Here is a 24,127-nt window from a genome sequence, read left to right as displayed (position 1 = left end):
GGGCAACCTGTGCGCGTTCGCACAGACGAAGGTCAATGGCTGGGTAGCTTTTAACTATATATATGAACACAGTAACTGTTCTCGAAAGAACAACTGTCCACGAAGTGTATATTTAACCGGGAAATCCGGGAAAAATCCGGGAATTTTTTTTTTCCTCGTCCATGTATACACCCTGTTGTGGTAAGATCTTATGGGACCAAACTGCTGAGGTCATCGGTCCCTAAGCTTACACACTACTTAATCTAACTTAAACTAACTTACGCTCAGGACGACACACACACACCCGTACCCAAGGGAGGATTCGAATCTCCTACGGGGGAAGCCGCGCGGAAAGTGACAAGGCGCCCAAGACCTCTCGGCTGCCCCGCGCGGCGTCCCATTTCTTTCACACTCACGTAGCGGCAATCCAAGTAATTGCCCCCCCCCCCCCCCCATATATAAATGTTTGCGTCAAGTAACCTAGAAGCTTCTTACTTTGGACGCACCTGCATTTTTGTAATGTGACCACACTTTAGAGCATGCCAGAATGTGCAACTAGGGCAACTAAGAATTCGGAAGTTTTCGTGACGCTTGCCATCGTGCTTGCCAATCTATACGACCTGACACTGATTGTAAGTGGCACTGCACTAGTCATTACGCAGTGAACTGTTTGAACACCATCTGTTTCATTAATTTAACTTTATAGACAGCAGCCTTGCCACGTTGGTAATACTTACTCCCAACTGATTACTGTCCCAGCTGATTACTGAAGTTAAGCAACGTTGGGCCCTGCTAGTACTTGAATGGTACACGAAAGTCGCCAAGTGGCGTCCCATTGAAAGACTTGCGCCAGGCCGTGGCGCCACACAACACTTATTTGTTATTTCTTTTTATATTCATAGCTACAAATAAGTACCAGATGTGAAAACGAGGATAGTCCTAACGGCTTTCACGAAACTTTTTTACTTCCTTTCGTCATTTCCATCACACCAAGTGATAAGTTCGTAAAGCGAGCTGAAAATGCCAGTGAACAAGCTATACTACTATTGGCTTATGGCAGAAAAACATGTACACCGTACTGGATTTACGTGGTTTCGCCGTGTTCAACAGTTTTCAGTTTGCTTCACCGTGTTATCAAGTTCTGCTGTTTGAAAATACTCTCAAAATTGCGTATTTTAAGGCATAATTTGTGAATGTGAGATACCAGGAAAGAATCGGCAGTCCTTTAGAACTATTACCGCAATTAAATATGAATCAAAAGCAAAATTATATATTTATGTATACAAAACTAAAGGATGGTTTCTTTGTGGTTTCCCACTTTCCCTTTATAGTAGGCCTTGTGGCCATGGTTATTACATCCCTATAACTGGGTAATGAAACGTTTTCCTTTCGTTTACGAGTATTGTCCTATACATTTCTGTACATATAGTCACATTTCCACTCTTAAAGTGGTGTTCCCCAATGGGTCTTCTGGAGCATTACCCGTATTTTAATGCAATTAAAAGGAAACCAGAAACAGAGTACTTACAGTTTATTTAAATGGTAACCCCCTGAACTTAATGTTGAATGGATGACACAAACGTTACCGTTATTGTCGTGTAATTTTAACACGATTAAATTAAAACAATTATTTAGTAACACTTCACTCTTCCAAAGTACAAATAAAAAATCTTACCGTGAAATATCACCTCAGGTGAACTGGCCAAACAACACAATCTGTCACACTAAGTACTAAAACTACCTTCTTGCTATCAGTGTGACAAAATGTTTCAAGAGTTCCACAGATTGAAGTCGTATTTGTTGCTTAACCGTCAAGTAAACAAACACCTGCTTGGTGACTGGTCAGTGACCCTAGGACACTGCCACCCTATACTGTTATGCCTTTGGAAATAGGTCCAACTTATGCATTAAGTATAAAGTATAATCTTGGGCGTCCATAGAAATTTTTCCGGGAGGGGGGGCGGGAAGTATTAAGAATCCCTATTTTTTATATAAATAAGTAGCAAAGTTTCGAGACATGTCACGCCATTACAGCTAACTTGAATAGGTGGCACAAAAACGTATTATATCACAGAGAATTGACGGTTAGTCACTCAACATAGAGGGTGTTTCCGTAAGAGCGTGCAAAAATTTAACAGGAAATAGAGGATGCTCCACTGAACAATCTGAGGTAGGAAACATGGGGTCGGAGAAGCCAATTTAAGGAGATAATAGGAATAAAATCGTATTACTGTGTACTTTTTTATTTTGATTAGTCACAGTTAACTGCAAATGCCATGATTGACACAATGAACATACCATTTGTACTGTATGTTGCAAAATATGCTGAAGCTGACGGTCATCAACATCAATGCAAGCATGACATCGGCGAATAAGATTCTTACGCACCCTGACAAATATCTCTAGTGTGTTCCGAATCACATTCCAGGCAGCTAAAATTCTTGACTAATTCCATTTCCGTATCTGGGGTCTCATACAGAAGTGACTTTAGATATCCCTATAGGAAATAATCAAGGAGATTCAGGTCAGGTGAACTCGCAGGCAATGGAATAGGACCTCCCAATCCAGCGATCATTGAGATGGTTGCAGACATCCACACTGAAGTGAGGCGGTACACCGTCACGTTGTATCCACATCCTTTCACGAACATCCAAGTGTACAGTCTTAGACAAAAAAACTGACCGCCGCCCGGCCGCCACAGAGATTAAGTCCAAGTCGTTCACTTAAGGTGGCCAATAAAACTGACCGCCACTGTCAGCCGCCTGAAATCCGGCGCTGGCCAGGTGAACGCGGCACCACGCTGTCAGTGTATGTATCAACTGTCATTTTCGAATTTGAAGTTCTAGTTACCATCTTGCAGTTAAGCATTGGATTTTGCGAACTTGAAAATCATGAACTACAGTTAAGTATTGTAAAATTGAGTCGCAAGTGGAAAAAGGTGTAACATCTGCAACACGGCGTTTACTTTTGGTATAACAGAGGGGTGAATGCAGAGGAGGCAGCTAGAAAGATTTGAACTGTGTGTGGAGCGAGTGCTTTTGGGAAAATTAAGCCAGAAAAAGAAATTCTTGTTTCAACAAAGATCGTTCTTGCATGAATGATTTTCCACATTGAGGAAGTCTCGACTACTGATATATGTGATAGATTACCATTTTGCCCTCATGCGACATTTGCATTCAATAGGCAAAGTTCAGAAGTCTCGTATAGGAGTACTGCATGCTATAATTCGAAACAGCAAAAATCAACGGAGTGACTATTATTGAACGTCATCAGGTCGCTCATTGAGCATTCCTATGCAGTACCGTTACTGGTGACGTGTTATAATGCCTTTATCATTAACTTCCTAAGAAGAAATGAAAGGCTGAGCCCCACCAAAAGAACAAAGAGTAGTGTGATCATAATATTTTACATCTGATAGCTCCAAAAGTGTGTTTTGGGCTACGAATTCTGCCCCAAGGGGTGTGTGCAGCACAGCTGGAATTTGTTGCCAACGGCTGAGACACCGTTCGGTCGCAGTGTAAGAAAATCGAGCAACAAAACTACATCACCTGTGCTACTGCATGATAACGCACTCTGTTGATTTGAGAAACAAAACTATCCATGAGATTGATAGGAAAGTCGTCTCTCAGGCACTTGTATTGATAGGGAAGACCTCTCTCGACCACATGTCCCTCTCGTCATATATTCGTAAAATTTTACCTTTCCCGCTCTTGATCGATCAACCGTCAAGGCAATTCATTTCTAGACGAAAATACTCTTAAAACTACACTGGTTTAATGACATCGTTAGCACCACTAGGTTTCTACTGGCGTAAAATTTGTAAACAACTTTAGCATTGTCGGATAGTTTTAGATATCGTGAAAGAAAATTCTGCTGCTGACTAATTTCTCTTTGATGATTACTGTTGCGTTTAGTAAACTAATGGAAAATGCAATTAAAATATTCACTGTACTAATACAAATTAAATGCAGCTTACTACAGAAACATCACGACGGCAGTCTATCTTAAGGGGATACGGAATCGGATTTTGGGTTAAAAAATCGAATTTTTTTTATTGGCGTATTATATTCTGCCATGTTTCCTCTTTAAAATGACGTATCATACATAGCTCTACTACAATTATAACTATTTTATTTTTATATATTTGTGAAATCGGGTATTGCGCTTTAGTTATACACGTCTCTCGTGGCTGACCATGAACTTTTTGGCAGTACCTTTAAAGTGACATGAATTCAAATATCCCGGTTTCCAGCGACTATTTATACACTAGTTGCCCGAAAATGTTTCTCTCTGGTTTCCTCAAGTTACTCTTTGACTTTGTGGCGGGACTGTTTTGTAAACAGTGTGATATAAGAAAGTAGTTGTTGTTGAGTTATTTCGTATTTAGTGCTTCATTTTTCGCAGTGAAAATGCCTAGAGCTAAAGCAAAAGTATTTAAAAAGCGTGTGAACTGGCAAAAGAAAAGAAATAATGATTCATTAGCAAAGCAAAGCAGTTCATCATCACTGTTGGAAAATGTGAATCCACTTATTACTGATTTGCCAAACGAACTTACACCAAATGAAAACAGTGCTTCTCATAAAAAACTAAGAGATTTGGAAGAGAAATATAATTTACTTGATAGAGGGAATGAAGTTTTTGAACTCATTGATACGAATATATTGTGTGAAGCTCTTGAAAACAGTTTGTGCTGCAAAAAATGTCATGGAAACGTTTCTCTGAAAGTAGAATCCCATGTTGGCCTGGCTGCCCAGTTTAATTTAATATGCAGTGTTTGTAAATACAGCTGTAAGTTTCCAAGTTCGGTTTCAGTAACTGTAAATAATGGATACAAGAAAACTGAACTTTATAGTGTAAATATTAGGTTAGTTTATGGATTGCGAGCAATTGGTAAGGGCAAAGCAGCTGGTGATATGCTATGTGGTGTTCTAAATCTTCCAAGTGCACCTTCAAAGTTTGAAGCTTACAATTATGTACTAGGATCTGCAGTTGAAGATGTAGCACAGAAGTCAATGCAGGTTGCTGTGGAAGAAGCAGTGGAAGAAAATGACGGCAGTCGTGACCTCACAGTGGCGTTTGATGGCACGTGGCAGAAAAGGGGCCACACCTCCAACAATGGTGTTGTAACAGCAACTAGTGTTGATACTGGCAAGGTTATTGATGTTGCAATAATGTCTAAATACTGTAGGTGCACAGGCAGGCTGAAAAATGAACACAGTGATGACTGTATTGCTAATTATTATGGTAGTAGTGGTGGCATGGAGGTTGCTGGGGTGAAGAAAATTTTTCATCGCTCTTCACAGTGGTATAATGTTCGCTATGTCAAATATCTGGGAGATGGTGACTCTAAAGCATTCAAAGAAGTTTTGGAAAGCAAACCATATGGGAACAGTGTAAATATAAGCAAACTTGAATGTATAGGACATGTGCAGAAGAGAATGGGTGCCAGGCTGAGAAGGTTAAAATCAGTTATGAAAGGGAAAAAACTAGATGATGGGAAAACCTTGGATGGCAGAGGAAGATTGACTGATTCCATAATAGACCACATTCAGAACTGCTATGGCCTTGCAATCAGGTAAAATACAGGCAATCTTGAAGAAATGAGGAGAGCTGTATGGGCTTTATATTTCCACACCGCATCCACGGATGAGCATCCACAACATGGTTTGTGCCCCAAAGGTGAAAACAGCTGGTGTAAATACAATAGGGGACTAACAACAGGAGAGAAATACATTCACCACCACAGTCTACCATCAGCCATCATGGCAGAAATAAAGCCCATTTTCAGAGATCTGGCTGACAGAAGTCTTCTGATGAAATGTCTTCACGGAAAAACGCAGAACCCCAACGAGTGCTTGAATAGTGTGATATGGCATCGTCTCCCAAAAACAGTGTTTGTCGGAATTAATACACTACATTTTGGTGTGTATGATGCTGTGGCAACCTTCAATCTTGGAAATATAACTAAATGCCAGGTCCTTCAAAAGTTGGGTATGTGTGTTGGTTCCCGTACGGTACGTGCTATGTTCTTTTTAGATCAGCACAGACTAAGGCATGCTGATAATATAATCAAGACATTAGTGAAAAAAGCAAGACAGGTGCAGAGGGGTGCCAAAAGAAGACTTGAAGATGATTATGAAGACTGTGAAGGGGGTATTAGCTACGGATCAGGAATGTTTTAATCTTCTTTCTCTGTTTCCCGTAAGTTTACTTTTTACTTCATCTAGGAACATTATCTCAGGTACTGGTCAACCTAGAAGTCTGAAATTTTTATGACGTAGTGACATAGGTCCCTATTACATACTGAAACAACGATTTTTTAATTACTTGATTTACAAAAGACTTAGGGGTGATAGTCTAGTAAAAACCGATGGAAAAAATTTACTTAAAAATAAATGTACAATATCTCTGTAAGAAAATACTTTGACAATAAACTGTTGTTTCAGTATTGTTGTAACATATGAATGCACATACAGTAAAATTTTTACCTCTCTGTCTCCAGTAGTTTGTGAGAAAATGTTCCCTATAGTAGGCATATATTAACATTGCGGGGATAGGTGATTCCGTATCCCCTTAATAAAGCATTAAGTGTCTGTAAGACGATTGAGCCTATTTAAACGCGAATTAGTAGTATATTACCGACTTTTGACTTCGAAAAGATCTGTATTTACTTCATTTCCTGTATCATTCGCAAGTATTATTTCCAACAAAAAATATGTCGGCAGAAAACAAAAGTGGCATTATGAATTTGGCAATACCGTAAGGTTTTCGCTCTGACACTAAGGGTTACTGAAAGTAGGAAGACGAATTTTGCTCGAGCGTTGTTTTACGATTCCCTTATTGAGTTTGTATCTGCCTGCTTGTAGCTCTGCTACAAAAGAATTAAAAATCTGGCTTTCAGCGAGTCTCGAAAGGCGAACGAAAGCAGCTTTCACCTGGTAGCCAAGCATGTTACCTGGGAACTGGCTTTTTCCTAAAGTGGGAAGACATCGTTTTGTGGTTGAATTGTTGGCAAATGTCAGTCAGACGTGTGCCGTTGGTCTAAGCGTTTCGGTGTGTTGAATTTGTACCAATGATTTTTCTACAGGTTTTTTTCTGTCCGAAATAGAGAGTTGAAGTCTCCCATTAGTATTTTCACGTCATCTTGGTGAATTTTGCTCATAATATTTTCGCGTGTGTTCCAGACTTTTTCGACATTTTCGGTGTTTTTCTTATTTTCGATGTTGGTGGGAACATGTGCATTGATAAGTGTATATTTTTTACTGGGGCTCTGAGTGAGCATAGTCATAAGTCGATTGTTGATGGACCGTCCGCGGTGGCCGAGCGTTTCTAGGCGCTTCAGTCGGGACCGCGCGACTGATACGGTCGCAGGTTCGAATACTGCCTCGCGCATGGATGTGTGTGATGTCCTTAGGTTAGTTAGGTTTAAGTAGTTCTAAATACTAGGGAACTGATGACCTCCGCTGTTAAAACCCATAGTGCTCAGAGCCATTTGAACCTTTTGATTGTTGATGGGTGTGATTTCTTTGACAGAGTTGATGATACATCTGTGTTCGAGAAATACAATGCCGAAGACTGGTACGCCTTTCGCTACCTTTTGTTGTATTTTGCTCTTGAAGATGCAAGGTTTCCGTAATGCAAGGTTTCATAGTCAATTAGTCATGGTTCTTGAAGAGCAAGGATGAGAACTTTTTGTCAGTCGATTTCCTTTGTGCGATTATTTAGTTTTCGAGTTTGGACCAATACATCGATGTTTAGTTTTCAAATGCATGTTTTCTGCTTGTAGTGAAATTTACCAGAGATCTTCGGTATTCTCTGCCGTGCTAACCTGGACTCCCCAGAATCCGAAAATCCAACTGCCGCCTGTCGACAGCCGGGTTGTGTACCACCTGGGGTAAAATTGACTTTGCTTGCACAGTTTGTGTTTGCTTGTGTTTCATTGGTTTGGCTTGGGTGATACCAGGACCGGACAGGACCAGAGGGTGTTGAAGCCTTTGGAAGCATATATTTTCAGCCAAGCTCATTGAGCTAACAGATGGTGACCAGAGTAGCGGTGATTTTCAGTCTGACGTGTCTGGATTTTGGGTTCAACGGATTGAGAAGCCGTTCAGGATTGTGTTAGTATTTGGTTCACCCCAAGTATTTGATTTCCTCGGCACCACCCATATGGGGAGGGTTTCCCCTATCCGCCACACGGGATTATTATTATTATTATTGTTATTATGTCATCAGCAAATCCGAAATGGGTTATCTTCCCACCACTGAAATAGATGTGTATTGTTCGATTCAGTATATCCATCACATAAATATGGGTTATAATTACGTTACATTGCTGCTAGTAGACATATTTCTCACTTTTTCTTAGACAGTTGCTGCCTGTTCCTCCATCATAGGAATTTATGTGCGCAGCGTTGTTGCAATACGGACGTTCAAATTATCCGATTTCTGTAATTTCATTTCGATACCAGATCGTTCTAATCGGATTCAGCCGGTCAGTCTTAATGTGGATATCCGACTACGACTTTCATCATATGATAGACTGGGTAAACCACATTCTTAATCGGATTGTTGAATCTAGATCTCTTATCTATGACAAGGCCTGAATTCTTAAACACTGTGGAAAATAATAATCCAATGTGCTTATTACAAATACGTTATTTAAATATAAATAAATGAACTAACGAGATAACAGTTTATTTACAGGGGCAGAGCCCCATCCATCATAGCAGAGCACCGCGAGATTGGTTTCAGGGCCAAGAGAGAATAAAGCTGTTGCCGTTTGTTCCACGATCACCGAACATCAACCAGATAGAGAATATGTGGGCAGAGGTAACAAGGTCATTGCCATGTGGACCTACAAATGCAAGCGACCTTTGGACGAATGTAGAAAACGTATGGTGGGAAGTAAACCATCACGCTACACTGTCGACGACTTAATGAAATCAATTCCCCTACGCCTTCGAGAAATCTTACGTAATGATCGTGGGTGGGTTGGTTACTAAAAGTATACTCGTCCACAAAACCCATGTGGACAATTATCTGATAATCGGTCAAGCTTTGCTCTGTCGCAGCTCTTTAGCATACAAGTCCATTTACTTTCAGTCTCTTCCTTACAATTCTTGCAATGCAAGGTAATTGAAAAATATCATCCACTCGACGCCAACTGAGGAATTGACTGGTGCATGTGTTGTTCAACACACAGTAGTTGTCACCCTCACTGGAATCAGTGACTGTGTGTGTGTGTGTGTGTGTGTGTGTGTGTGTGTGTGTGTGTGTGTGTGTGTTTTCGTGTTCTCGCACAATCTGAATCAATACTATTAACATTAGAGAGACAACCAACAATAAATATTGCATCAAATAGGACTGTAAAGTATTTTGGTTCAAATTGCTCTGAGCACTATGGGACTCAACTGCTGTAGTCATAAGTCCCCTAGAACTTAGAACTACTTAAACCTAACTAACCTAAGGACATCACACACATCCATGCCCGAGGCAGGATTCGAACCTGCGACCGTAGCGGTCGTGCGGTTCCAGACTGTAGCGCCTTTAACCGCTCGGCCACTCCGGCCGGCTGTAAAGTATTTTAATGCGATGAGAAGTTACAAACTGAATTTTTACTCAACCCACGTCCTGCATATTACGTCAAGTAAGATGTATTAAATCCATATAGAGCCAGTGCGCTCTTGCTGTTGAGGCTCGCGACAAGTGCAGCGATTAGCAGTGCCCAATGCCGCCGCGATTTGTTTATGTTAGCTGAGCGTGGACACTGCAGCAGACGCTTCGCCATAAATACACTCCTGGAAATTGAAATAAGAACACCGTGAATTCATTGTCCCAGGAAGGGGAAACTTTATTGACACATTCCTGGGGTCAGATACATCACATGATCACACTGACAGAACCACAGGCACATAGACACAGGCAACAGAGCATGCACAATGTCGGCACTAGTACAGTGTATATCCACCTTTCGCAGCAATGCAGGCTGCTATTCTCCCATGGAGACGATCGTAGAGATGCTGGATGTAGTCCTGTGGAACGGCTTGCCATGCCATTTCCACCTGGCGCCTCAGTTGGACCAGCGTTCGTGCTGGACGTGCAGTCCGCGTGAGACGACGCTTCATCCAGTCCCAAACATGCTCAATGGGGGACAGATCCGGAGATCTTGCTGGCCAGGGTAGTTGACTTACACCTTCTAGAGCACGTTGGGTGGCACGGGATACATGCGGACGTGCATTGTCCTGTTGGAACAGCAAGTTCCCTTGCCGGTCTAGGAATGGTAGAACGATGGGTTCGATGACGGTTTGGATGTACCGTGCACTATTCAGTGTCCCCTCGACGATCACCAGTGGTGTACGGCCAGTGTAGGAGATCGCTCCCCACACCATGATGCCGGGTGTTGGCCCTGTGTGCCTCGGTCGTATGCAGTCCTGATTGTGGTGCTCACCTGCACGGCGCCAAACACGCATACGACCATCATTGGCACCAAGGCAGAAGCGACTCTCATCGCTGAAGACGACACGTCTCCATTCGTCCCTCCATTCACGCCTGTCGCGACACCACTGGAGGCGGGCTGCACGATGTTGGGGCGTGAGCGGAAGACGGCCTAACGGTGTGCGGGACCGTAGCCCAGCTTCATGGAGACGGTTGCGAATGGCCCTCGCCGATACCCCAGGAGCAACAGTGTCCCTAATTTGCTGGGAAGTGGCGGTGCGGTCCCCTACGGCACTGCGTAGGATCCTACGGTCTTGGCGTGCATCCGTGCGTCGCTGCGGTCCGGTCCCAGGTCGACGGGCACGTGCACCTTCCGCCGACCACTGGCGACAACATCGATGTACTGTGGAGACCTCACGCCCCACGTGTTGAGCAATTCGGCGGTACGTCCACCCGGCCTCCCGCATGCCCACTATACGCCCTCGCTCAAAGTCCGTCAACTGCACATACGGTTCACGTCCACGCTGTCGCGGCATGCTACCAGTGTTAAAGACTGCGATGGAGCTCCGTATGCCACGGCAAACTGGCTGACACTGACGGCGGCGGTGCACAAATGCTGCGCAGCTAGCGCCATTCGACGGCCAACACCGCGGTTCCTGGTGTGTCCGCTGTGCCGTGCGTGTGATCATTGCTTGTACAGCCCTCTCGCAGTGTCTGGAGCAAGTATGGTGGGTCTGACACACCGCTGTCAATGTGTTCTTTTTTCCATTTCCAGGAGTGTAGAAAGAAATCACCTTGGCTCAGACTGCAGTGAGCGTATATCACTGCCTGCGTGTTCTTATAGTAACCAACGTGAGACTCTGATCACAGGTGCCATGGAGCAATTGCAATGGGTATCATGTCATTAGTCATCAGAATATTAACTAGTGATGAAATGTCCACTCTATTTGAATCCCAAGAAAATAGGAACCTTCTCACAAAGGAATGTGAGGTGATAGCAAAATTTATCCAACATACAAAAATTAAGTGCAGGGCTTTCATGTATGCAGTAGTAGCACACAAGGAAATATTATGTCTTGGAAGCGTATATTTAATTTCCTCTTCTCATATTGACGACCTTGTTTTAGTATGAAGTGAGGAAATAAATAGTTTAGGGTTCTGAAGCATAATATGACACCAGATTCTTATCGTAGGCGCTATCGGAAACACAAAAAGCAGGGAGCTGTCCATTCTTTTGTCCAACAGTCTGTTTCCTTTCATGCATTACTCCCGCTAGGAAATTCTTATTTAAGGACTTGTGGGCATCAAGTTCTTCAGCAGAACAAGCCTTATGTTATTGTGCTAATTACGGTATGGAAAAAATGCAATAAAGACGAGTTCTCCTAGAGCAGTGAGGATATTTGCACATGTCTGTATTCAGCAATGACTGCCAGCTGCCACAGCACTTCACAGAATCCTTGCGGCAGGCAACACAACTGTGCGTGCACTTCAGACTTCATTCAGTAAGACGTCAGGAGATGAATGGAAACGTCAAATTAACGTCGTTTTCCGAGTCGTATTCAATCCAGAATGAGGTGTTATTAAGGTAGTTGAGCGTTCTAGCAATTACACTTTTATAATTCCCATATGCGTATTCCGATAGCCAAAAGAACCCGTTAGTGTGAAACCATCGGGAACTGCATTAATATCAAACTGCAAGAACTTGAGACAATACGTGGACTCTTCTCTTCGCTGGGTGACCTATTACTGTTATGTAGGATTCTCTCCGTCCTAGGCATAATGCAAATGGAACTTCAGAGGCGCTTTCCGCTATTCTTGAAAAACATCAGCAACTTGTAATCACTGCACGTTACAACTGTGTGATGATAACGGTTCAGGTTGTCAGTAGTTGTAGTGGTGTTATGCTGTCAAACTGCTTACTGTAACGTTAATGGTGGCGCACATAATTTGGCGCTGACTACCTACTTAAGTAAAGATAGTGTTGTGGCGTCGTCGCTTGTCTTTATTTGGCCTCAGCTTGAGTAATCCGATTTAACGAACATAGTACTACTTTCGCGGGCTTTTAATGATGACTACAGAGCTCATCGTGCGGGTATTACATTAATTCTGCAATGAATTGCTTAAAAAATATTACCCTCAGCTATGCAGCTGGAATGACTCATAACACAGGTACTCTATTTTGCACTTGGGTAAGTGATCAGTTCGCTGCAATCCTGCTTCTACTGTTCGTAAATACTTGTATACTTCAAAAATGGTTCAAATGTCTCTGAGCACTATGAGACTTAACTTCTGAGGTCATCAGTCCGCTATACCTTAGAACTACTTAAACCCAACTAACCTAAGGACATCAGACACATCCGTGCCCGAGACAGGATTCGAACCTGCGACCGTAGAGGTCGCGCGGTTCCAGACTGTAGCGCCTAGAACCGCTCGGCCACCGCGGCCGGCATACATGTATACCGACCATTCGATATTCGACTAAATATGAACTACAATCTGATTCGCATATATGTGACATGGGTTAGCGCCGGCACAAAGGAATGACTAAGGGTTGGATGCCGTTGAAGTCCCGTTACATTGATGGCAAGACAAATGTTCGCAAATCACCTCTATTGCCTCAAAAAACAATTGCATCTTAAATATCGAAGGACCGACGTCCACACTGTCACAGCGCGTTGAAACACAGCAACGACGGCAGATGAAAATTTGTGACCGACCGGGCTTCGAACCTAGACCTCCTGCTTACTTGAATGACGTGCAGATCACTGCACTATTACTATTTTTTTTAAGTTTGAGAAGACTCTCAGCACCAGGTAGGCGGAGGCAAAGAGGGCAGGGGTCGAAGATCCGAGGCCCGGCCACAATGCCTCCCCCTACCTGTCACTGAGCAGCTGCATTATTCCCATGTATTCCATGTTTGCACCCATATTTTCCTTTAAATTGTAGAACAAAATTGAAGTAGTAATTAAGGTAAAATAAATTACAGATTGCCGCCTCCAATGGCGTGCGTTCCTTGTAGAACATAACTTATAACAGTGAAAAGGGTGACGGAAAAATACATAACAAACATTCATTCAGAAATATATTCACAATTTAAGTTATTATGCACTGGATGCATATGTGGTCTGTAAGGAAGCCATATATTTTTCAACAAATGAAAGAAATTACGGAGCCGGAGGGGTTATGACAAATTAGAACAGTTCTGATTTTAGAACCAACGTAAAAGAATATTCCAGGAATAAAAAAAAGTGAAAGAATAGTATTCTGCTTCTAATCAATAAAACTGTCCACCTCTTTGTAGCCCACATAAAGCAATAGATAAAAATTTTAAACCATTCCTTATATTTGTTATTCTTCTTCAGCTTAAAATGTTGTTCTGCAATATAGAACATGTACTCTTCTAAGTTTTGTTTGTTACGACGTAAAACACAAACTGTCCCAGAAGCCACGAATAACTGTTATTCTTTGTGGACGGGTAACATTTCCAGACGGGTTGTAAAGCTTCAGTTATCGGTATATGACTATCTACGGTTCTGTTGATAGTGCTAATTTCTTCCTAGTCCAGTTCCAAATTCTGATTCTATTTTCACATAAGAAGATGTGCGCTACAGTTTCTACAAGCCGACATTTGTCGCAGTATGGAGATGGTCTCAATTTGATTTTCCATAATCGTTCCGCTGTGGGTATGGTTTTGTTTACAACGTCGCACCATACGGCACTGACTGTAGTTGATATAATTCTATTGTTGATATTTTTCCAGACGTTCCTCCAGTTTTTTGTTGGTTAATTTACCGGAATTGGTTTGTGAAGACGATGTCTAGCAATATAATCATAAACGGTTCTAGTGTTGCTTTGTGTTGGTGGAAGTCTTATACAGCTCCAATCGCCATTGTACTTTCGGACGTAATCAATGCTGGCGTGCTACATTAACAGGAGCATTCCTATCCCCAGGATCTAACGAGAGAAACAGAAGTTTCGTGATGCCTGTCTTAGTGGCAAGTATTAGTTTAAAAGCATGTCTTTAAAACCAAGTCCTCCGTTTTGCCTCTCCAAAGTATGCTAAAGAGCTGCGACAAAGCAAAGCTTGACCGATTATCAGATAATTGTCCACATGGGTTTTGTGGACGAGTATACTTTTAGTAACCAACCCACCCACGATCATTACGTAAGATTTCTCGAAGGCGTAGGGGAATTGATTTCATTAAGTCGTCGACAGTGTAGCGTGATGGTTTACTTCCCACCATACATTTTCTACATTCGTCCAAAGTCGCTTGCATTTGTAGGTCCACATGGCAATGACCTTGTTACCTCTGCCCACATATTCTCTATCTGGTTGATGTTCGGTGACCGTGGAACAAACGGCAACAGCTTTATCCTCTCTTGGCCCTGAAACCAATCTCGCACTGCTCTGCTATGATGGATGGGGCTCTGCCCCTGTAAATAAACTGTTATCTCGTTAGTTCATTTACTTATATTTAAATAACGTATTTGTAATAAGCACATTGGATTATTATTTTCCACAGTGTTTAAGAATTCATGCCCTGTCATAGATAAGAGATCTAGATTCAACAGTCCGATTAAGAATGTGATTTACCCAGTCTATCATATGATGAGAGTCGTAGTCGGATATCCACATTAAGACTGACCGGCTGAATCAGATTAGAACGATCTGGTATCGAAATGAAATTACAGAAATCGGATAATTTGAACGTCCGTATTGCAACAACGCTGCGCACATAAATTCCTATGATGGAGGAACAGGCAGCAACTGTCTAAGAAAAAGTGAGAAATATGTCTACTAGCAGCAATGTAACGTAATTATAACCCATATTTATGTGATGGATATACTGAATCGAACAATACACATCTATTTCAGTGGTGGGAAGATAACCCATTTCGGATTTGCTGATGACATAATAACAATAATAATAATAATAATCCCGTGTGGCGGATAGGGGAAACCCTCCCCCATATGGGTGGTGCCGAGGAAATCAAATACTTGGGGTGAACCAAATACTAACACAATCCTGAACGGCTTCTCAATCCGTTGAACCCAAAATCCAGACACGTCAGACTGAAAATTACCGCTACTCTGGTCACCATCTGTTAGCTCAATGAGCTTGGCTGAAAATATATGCTTCCAAAGGCTTCAACACCCTCTGGTCCTGTCCGGTCCTGGTATCACCCAAGCCAAACCAATGAAACACAAGCAAACACAAACTGTGCAAGCAAAGTCAACTTTACCCCAGGTGGTACACAACCCGGCTGTCGACAGGCGGCAGTTGGATTTTCGGATTCTGGGGAGTCCAGGTTAGCACGGCAGAGAATACCGAAGATCTCTGGTAAATTTCACTACAAGCAGAAAACATGCATTTGAAAACTAAACATCGATGTATTGGTCCAAACTCGAAAACTAAATAATCGCACAAAGGAAATCGACTGACAAAAAGTTCTCATCCTTGCTCTTCAAGAACCACGACTAATTGACTATGAAACCTTGCATTACGGAAACCTTGCATCTTCAAGAGCAAAATACAACAAAAGGTAGCGAAAGGCGTACCAGTCTTCGGCATTGTATTTCTCGAACACAGATGTATCATCAACTCTGTCAAAGAAATCACACCCATCAACAATCAAAAGGTTCAAATGGCTCTGAGCACTATGGGTTTTAACAGCGGAGGTCATCAGTTCCCTAGTATTTAGAACTACTTAAACCTAACTAACCTAAGGACATCACACACATCCATGCGCGAGGCAGTATTCGAACCTGCGACCGTATCAGTCGCGCGGTCCCGACTGAAGCGCCTAGAACCGCTCGGCCACCGCGGACGGTCCATCAACAATCGACTTATGACTATGCTCACTCAGAGCCCCAGTAAAAAATATACACTTATCAATGCACGTGTTCCCACCAACATCGAAAATAAGAAAAACACCGAAAATGTCGAAAAAGTCTGGAACACACGCGAAAATATTATGAGCAAAATTCACCAAGATGACGTGAAAATACTAATGGGAGACTTCAACTCTCTATTTCGGACAGAAAAAAACCTGTAGAAAAATCATTGGTACAAATTCAACACACCGAAACGCTTAGACCAACGGCACACGTCTGACTGACATTTGCCAACAATTCAACCACAAAACGATGTCTTCCCACTTTAGGAAAAAGCCAGTTCCCAGGTAACATGCTTGGCTACCAGGTGAAAGCTGCTTTCGTTCGCCTTTCGAGACTCGCTGAAAGCCAGATTTTTAATTCTTTTGTAGCAGAGCTACAAGCAGGCAGATACAAACTCAATAAGGGAATCGTAAAACAACGCTCGAGCAAAATTCGTCTTCCTACTTTCAGTAACCCTTAGTGTCAGAGCGAAAACCTTACGGTATTGCCAAATTCATAATGCCACTTTTGTTTTCTGCCGACATATTTTTTGTTGGAAATAATACTTGCGAATGATACAGGAAATGAAGTAAATACAGATCTTTTCGAAGTCAAAAGTCGGTAATATACTACTAATTCGCGTTTAAATAGGCTCAATCGTCTTACAGACACTTAATGCTTTATTAAGATAGACTGCCGTCGTGATGTTTCTGTAGTAAGCTGCATTTAATTTGTATTAGTACAGTGAATATTTTAATTGCATTTTCCATTAGTTTACTAAACGCAACAGTAATCATCAAAGAGAAATTAGTCAGCAGCAGAATTTTCTTTCACGATATCTAAAACTATCCGACAATGCTAAAGTTGTTTACAAATTTTACGCCAGTAGAAACCTAGTGGTGCTAACGATGTCATTAAACCAGTGTAGTTTTAAGAGTATTTTCGTCTAGAAATGAATTGCCTTGACGGTTGATCGATCAAGAGCGGGAAAGGTAAAATTTTACGAATATATGACGAGAGGGACATGTGGTCGAGAGAGGTCTTCCCTATCAATACAAGTGCCTGAGAGACGACTTTCCTATCAATCTCATGGATAGTTTTGTTTCTCAAATCAACAGAGTGCGTTATCATGCAGTAGCACAGGTGATGTAGTTTTGTTGCTCGATTTTCTTACACTGCGACCGAACGGTGTCTCAGCCGTTGGCAACAAATTCCAGCTGTGCTGCACACACCCCTTGGGGCAGAATTCGTAGCCCAAAACACACTTTTAGAGCTATCAGATGTAAAATATTATGATCACACTACTCTTTGTTCTTTTGGTGGGGCTCAGCCTTTCATTTCTTCTTAGGAAGTTAATGATAAAGGCATCATAACACGTCACCAGTAACGGTACTGCATAGGAATGCTCAATGAGCGACCTGATGACGTTCAATAATAGTCACTCCGTTGATTTTTGCTGTTTCGAATTAGAGCATGCAGTACTCCTATACGAGACTTCTGAACTTTGCCTATTGAATGCAAATGTCGCATGAGGGCAAAATGGTAATCTATCACATATATCAGTAGTCGAGACTTCCTCAATGTGGAAAATCATTCATGCCAGAACGATCTTTGTTGAAACAAGAATTTCTTTTTCTGGCTTAATTTTCCCCAAAGCACTCGCTCCACACACAGTTCAAATCTTTCTAGCTGCCTCCTCTGCATTCACCCCTCTGCTATACCAAAAGTAAACGCTGTGTTGCAGATGTTACACCTTTTTCCACTTGCGACTCAATTTTACAATGCTTAACTGTAGTTCATGATTTTCAAGTTCGCAAAATCCAATGCTTAACTGCAAGATGGTAACTAGAACTTCAAATTCGAAAATGACAGTTGATACATACACTGACAGCGTGGTGCCGCGTTCACCTGGGCGGCGCCGGATTTGAGGCGGCGGGTGGCGTCTGGCCGGTGGCCGGTAGCCGGTGGAGCGCGAGGAAACGCTCGAACGTAAGCTGTTATGATCGCGACGCAGCCACGAGCTGTCGTGCGGAATTGTTTCTGGAATACTTGTTATATCTGGTGGGTAGAATGTTAAGCGAATTATCTTCGATGTTCAATCAGACTCACAACTTTAGACCGAAATGTGGTTTTTAAAAATAGTAATAATAATACAGCTGGACACAAACAGGCGACTATGAGCTTACAATGCACGACGATTACCACTAGACCACGGGCTCACACAGCCCGACAACATCTCGGAAGTAGACAACACTTCCTACTAACACTTCCGCGTCTTACAGTGTTGCCAGATTGTGCAGATGGCCGGACTTAGAGTTGTCAGGGGCGGTCAGTTTTATTGGCCACCTTAAGTGAACGACTTGGACTTAATCTCTGTTGCGGCCGGCCGGCGGTCAGTTTTTATTTCTAAGACTGTACGTTCTTCAAACAATTGAGGTAGATCTCTTTGTACGAACCTTAAATACTGGTGGCCATTCAGACGGTCAGGAAGGAGATATGGTCCAATGAGATTGTCGCCTTCTGTGCCGGCCCACATATTCACAGCAAAACGTAATTGATGGTGTGACTACTACGACGTGAGGGTTTTCCTCATCCCACACACGCTTATTCCTGCTGTTCGATGTACCATCACTATCAAATAAGGCCTCGTCAGTAAACAGCATGATTTGGAGGAAATCTAATCGATCAATCCATTGTTGGAGCAACCACTGATACAATGCGACCCTTGGTGTAAAGTCAGACGCCCATTTCATGTGTAGTACGACGAGTACTTGTAGTGGGGACCGCTGCAACACGTTCCAGCACCTTTCCAAAATTGGGTGTGCGAGTGGTCCTCATGGTACCAGGTCTTTCCAATGAATCAGTCTCCTGCATTCGTCAATCGAGAGAAATAAACACTTGTCGTAACGGATGATGTCTGTTAGGAAATCGTTGCCTGTACAGCCTTTCAGCAGCGTGAGCGTTGCAACTTACTTACCCATACACGAGGTACATGTCAGCGTGTTCTGCGAAACTGTACCGGTACTACTCCATCGTATAGTACTGTACACCTCTGAATAGCACTGAGTAATTAATGGATCTCTCGTTTATTAATAGCACGTTCTGTCACTGGACAATGTAAATACGACACAGCAGAGCCACCTTATGGACAAGTAAAGTAAACAAAACCTGCGTCATGACTTCCTAGTAATCAGGCTCGTCCTACTTGTTTTCTTGCAGGAAATAATGAATGTATATGTAAGTAAACTTGTACGCATGTTAGTTGTAAATAAGCTGGAAAACAGTAATGCTAGACAACGCGGTAGACAAGTTTACTTCAATATCTCCTTAAGCTGGCTTCTCCGACCCAGGTTCTCTACCTCAAATTGTTCAATGGAGCATTCTCTATGTCCCGTTGCATTGTTGCCCACTCTTACGGAAGCACCCTGTATGAATAAAAGCTCTGTACCTCAGTTTCCGGGAGGGGGGAGGATTAAGTGCCCCATATTGATTCCCCTTGCGGATGCCTATTGGTCTACTGTTGTTACATCACTACAAATTAAACTCCGAGACGCCGTAAAGTCTAAAATACAAGTATTTAAAGCGTTCAATTTTTTGGTAATCACTATCGTGTTTAAAACATGGTTTTTTATTTCAAGTTTTAGAGATCTCGGACGCTATAGTTCCACTCCCTAGATATCGACAGAATTGGATATAAGTCGTCATTGGTAAGTTAAACTCTGTGGTGAGAGAGGTGCGGAGAGAGCAGGAAGGAGAATTTTGTCCCCACGTTTAGGAGGGAGTAAGAGGAGGAATATTATCTGTCTGCCACACCGTGTTGCCGCTTTAGGCATACATAGCGGCTATGGTCTAAATTACACACGGAATTAACATGGTTATGTGAAAGCATATCATAGAGTTGTTTGCGTTCAATCACACTCGTTACGCTATTTATTTTTCAGTTGACATATATGACACAAGTTTGTCACGCTACTGTAGTGCTACCGCTGTTAGACCACTAAAGGTGGCAGCAGTCGAAAGACAGTCGCCACGAAATGTACCAACAAGTGGAGAGTCGAAGATCAACTTAGCATTGCAGCGTAATAGACATCATGGACCTTCTCGCTACTGCCAAACTTTACAGTCTAACACTCATTGCAAGTGTTCAACAGCCAAAATTTAATCTAATATTCATTAAAATTAGTAATTGCCATATTATAAAGCGAGCAACTTTAACATACGTACAAAAGTGAATAATTTTTTTTAAAAAAAAGACGAACTTCCTGGCTCTGGAGGCAGGGGGAGTTTGGACTCCCCGTCGTCATCGTTGTTGTTGTCGTCGTCGTTGTCGTCGTCGTAGTCGTGCGTTGGGGAATGCAAGGAGCGGAGAAAGAATGGCAAAGCCAACGCATCTAGAGGCGTCGTGAGAAGGGGAACCTTTACTTGTTTCTCCGTTAGTACTGGCAAACCCTAGATTATAAACATTATCTACTTTTCAACTGACTCACACTTAATGTGAGCTATGCAAGCGTGACTTCAACATCGCTCATAGGGTAATACCGACTCCAGACGTTCATAATAGGAACGAAAGAGACGTGAAGGCATCCTCATATATATTCAGATTTTTGGTTATGGCGACAAGGACATTAAAAACGTTGCACGTGAGCTAGCAATAATTTTTCCTACTGTCAAATATAATATCATCTACACAAGTATGGATTGTGGAAATAAATTATCGAAGGATATTATACATGATTTTAATATGGCTAATATGGCGTGTGGTCGAACTAAGGCAGAAGCAATTGTGAAAAGGTCTGGACTCCAAAAAAGAGTTCAGAACTTCACTGACATCTTGAAAAATACAGCTAACTCAAGCAACTTTTCCTTTATTGGAACCGATGTCTTCGAACACAAAAACAGAAAGATGTTCCCTCCATTTGTACGGTATTTTCACCCTGAAAAGGTAAAAAGAAATAGGCTTGTGGACTTCATTGAACGGGCTGATGACATAGCTAATTGTGTTCACAGTCAGATCAAGTCTTCACTGAAGTTTCGCAATGTAGATGTAAAGAACTTCACTGCATACTGTGTAAGATAATACAAATGTAAATTACGAGAAGCATAAGTCTGTGTTTAAACTGTTTCGGGAAGACAACAAGCATTTTGTTAAACCAAGTGCTCAAATCATATACTGCCTTATGCAACAGAACATGGATGAGATGTAAATATTGAAATGCTTGTCAAATATATGTACATTTCTCTGTATCACCCATTGCAAGAAAATGTGATGTAGTTGTGCAGTTGAAATTTTGCGATTAAATTTCCCTTACACCTCTCTTAAAATCATGGTCAGATTTTGGTCATCTCCCTTAAAGCCGTGGTAATATGTAGGTCGCCCTACACTGCGCCATCAGTGTACACTTCAGTTTCGTCCTTTTGTGAATGCAGTATATTCTTGTGTAAAATGAAAGTTTTAACAGCTGTACGATTTGTGGCGAAGTTAATGCTTCTTTGCGTGAAATCGCTGCATACGACAAAAGATTTAAAAAATGGGGACGTGTTGGCGTTCGTGACTGGATGAAGAAAAGACGCCTGCTCGGTTTCTCAGCTACCTTGCTGAAAGAAATTGTAGTGGAAGACCCTTGAAATTATTTTAATCATCTTAGACTGTCACCTAACAAGTTCACGTATCTTCTAAATACAGTTAATAATGCAATAAGCGGAAAAGGTACTGCATGCGTGAAGCATTGTCGCGAGAGCTAAAATTATAAATCACATTGCGTTTTGTGACAAGTGAGGATTCATATTCTTCTCTGCAATACCTGTTTCGTTTTCCTAAATCTATGATTATTGCGAAATTTGTTCCAATCAAAAATATACATCTGCAGCAAGAACGTACCATTACAATTTAACTTAATTCATTGTGGCTTCGTAGTGTAAGGTGATGGTTTCCCACTGTGACAGCCTTTCTTCCCCACCTAGTATTTCCTCGGCAACAGCTAACTGTCCTGGGGGTCACGTTCTTTCTTTTGCCTTTTAGACCAAGAAATGCTTCCGCTTATAGATAATTAAGCACTGAATTTCCTCCATTAGTTCTATGATATATTCTTCTGGTAATCTTCGCATTTGCTTCATAATATTCTTGCAAAAACTGGCAATTTCGTCCCCCTCCTCAGGCTGATTTGAAACTGACCTCAGCGCATCGACAGCATTTTCGACATGCTGGAAAAAGGTCTTCGACGTACCTTTTCTTGATATTGTGTTTTGATGCTGTGTGCAAGCAGCTGCTGCAAGATTGAATACTCATTCTGTCACTGATTTTGTTAATGCTCGGTGTGGGTGGAGACTGTGATTCACTTATAGTGCGTTCTCCAATGCATGCTGATTTTCATCTTCTTCTTTTTCTTTATCATCCTGGAAGGGAGAGAATGACGTGGTTGTAACTTGACTTGTAGATTACCATATCATAATTTGGTATCGTTCTATTGAACTGCAATGTTGGGATCAGTAATCCAGATTACTTTTTTACAGGTACCCCAGACTGAAGATGTATGGAAGGATATAATAAAGGACTTTGAAAATAGATGGAATTTCTCATGCTTTCGTGGAGTAGAAGGGAAACCTGTAGTTAATAAATGCCCACCAAAACGTGTTTCTGAGTTCCACAATTGTAACGGCACCTTCAACATTGTTCTCTTTGCTGTTGCAGACAGTAATTAATGTTTCACTTATATTGATGCAGGTGAAGCAGGAAGGTTATCTCGTGGTGGTTTTCTTGCAAGCTGCACACTAGAATCGGGAATAGAATCCAGAACTCTCGGCCTGCCAGAAGATGCAGTTTTATTTGATTATGATGTTCTTATTAACACCGAATTTATTGAAACTTTTTGCAAAACATGGCCCACTGAGTAAAAAAAAATGTGGGAAATATGTTTGGAATTCTGGTGACAAAATATCGTGTATTTGAAAAGCCAATACCACTTCGCCAACAAATAGCGGACAAAATTATCAGAGCTACGTGTGCTACTCATAACTGACAGAGAAAAATACCGCTCCAGCAGCAATATGTAGAACCACAATTGACAGATCATGAGAATGTGGATAGTGGAGTTCGATAACCAGGGACATGGAGAAGCATGAATGTTGGGGCTCTGATAGAGGCAAAGCTGCAAGCCGGCAGTAATAATTATTGGACATAGGCCGCATTAAGAATAGAATGGTTTTCGAACTACTTTCTTAGAGATGGATATATACCTTGGCAAAATTTAAGAATTTAAAAATATGTACCAGTACTACAAACTGTGAACACGAAGCGCTGATGTTACTTTTTAAATAAATGAATACTGAATAAAGGATTAAACTTACCAAATTTGTGTATCCTTTTCTCTTGTGCACCATTTTCCTTAAAAACAAATCAGCCTACTCGAACCATGGGATTTTCGTCTTGTAGACGGAGGCTGTTCCATAGCCAGATGTTTTTCTTACCTGAATCGTTATTAGTTCGTTTTTATGTGTACTCCTAACTGAATGTATTTTGCCCTGTAGCTAAGACGTCGTCAGTCCTTCAATGTTTAGATTGAGTAGGACGGACTCAAGTGCAGCAACACGTCGGTGTTTGTTCCTGTTGTCAACATCACTGAAATACTACAACACCTATGAATAGCATAGAAGTCCCAAAAGCAAAGCATTTCATTCGTTCCCGACTTCATATTTGAGTTTGTTAACGCTATATGCCCCCCCCCCCCCCCCCCCCCCCCTCTGATACATGGACCTTGCCGTTGGTGGGGAGGCTTGCGTGCCTCAGCGATATAGATGGCCGTATCATAGGTGCAACCACAACGGAGGGATATCTGTTGA

The 24,127-nt window shown here is 41.9% G+C and overlaps 1 protein-coding gene across 1 annotated transcript in view; it reads left to right on the top strand.

Annotated features, from left to right (window-relative positions):
* LOC124721755 (tumor suppressor candidate 2-like) overlaps positions 1-23,581 on the top strand; it is a 68,548-nt gene extending 44,967 nt beyond the window's left edge. Inside the window, exon 3 of the mRNA XM_047246858.1 lies at positions 22,802-23,581. Coding sequence (XP_047102814.1) covers positions 22,802-22,990 — 189 coding nt within the window. The 3' untranslated portion in view covers positions 22,991-23,581. The remainder of the gene's footprint in view (positions 1-22,801) is intronic.
* The last annotated feature ends 546 nt before the right edge of the window (positions 23,582-24,127 follow it).

The sequence above is a fragment of the Schistocerca piceifrons genome, chromosome X (assembly GCF_021461385.2).
Source record: "Schistocerca piceifrons isolate TAMUIC-IGC-003096 chromosome X, iqSchPice1.1, whole genome shotgun sequence".
Classification (NCBI taxonomy): domain Eukaryota; kingdom Metazoa; phylum Arthropoda; class Insecta; order Orthoptera; family Acrididae; genus Schistocerca; species Schistocerca piceifrons.
This window is presented reverse-complemented; position numbering and strand designations above follow the sequence as displayed.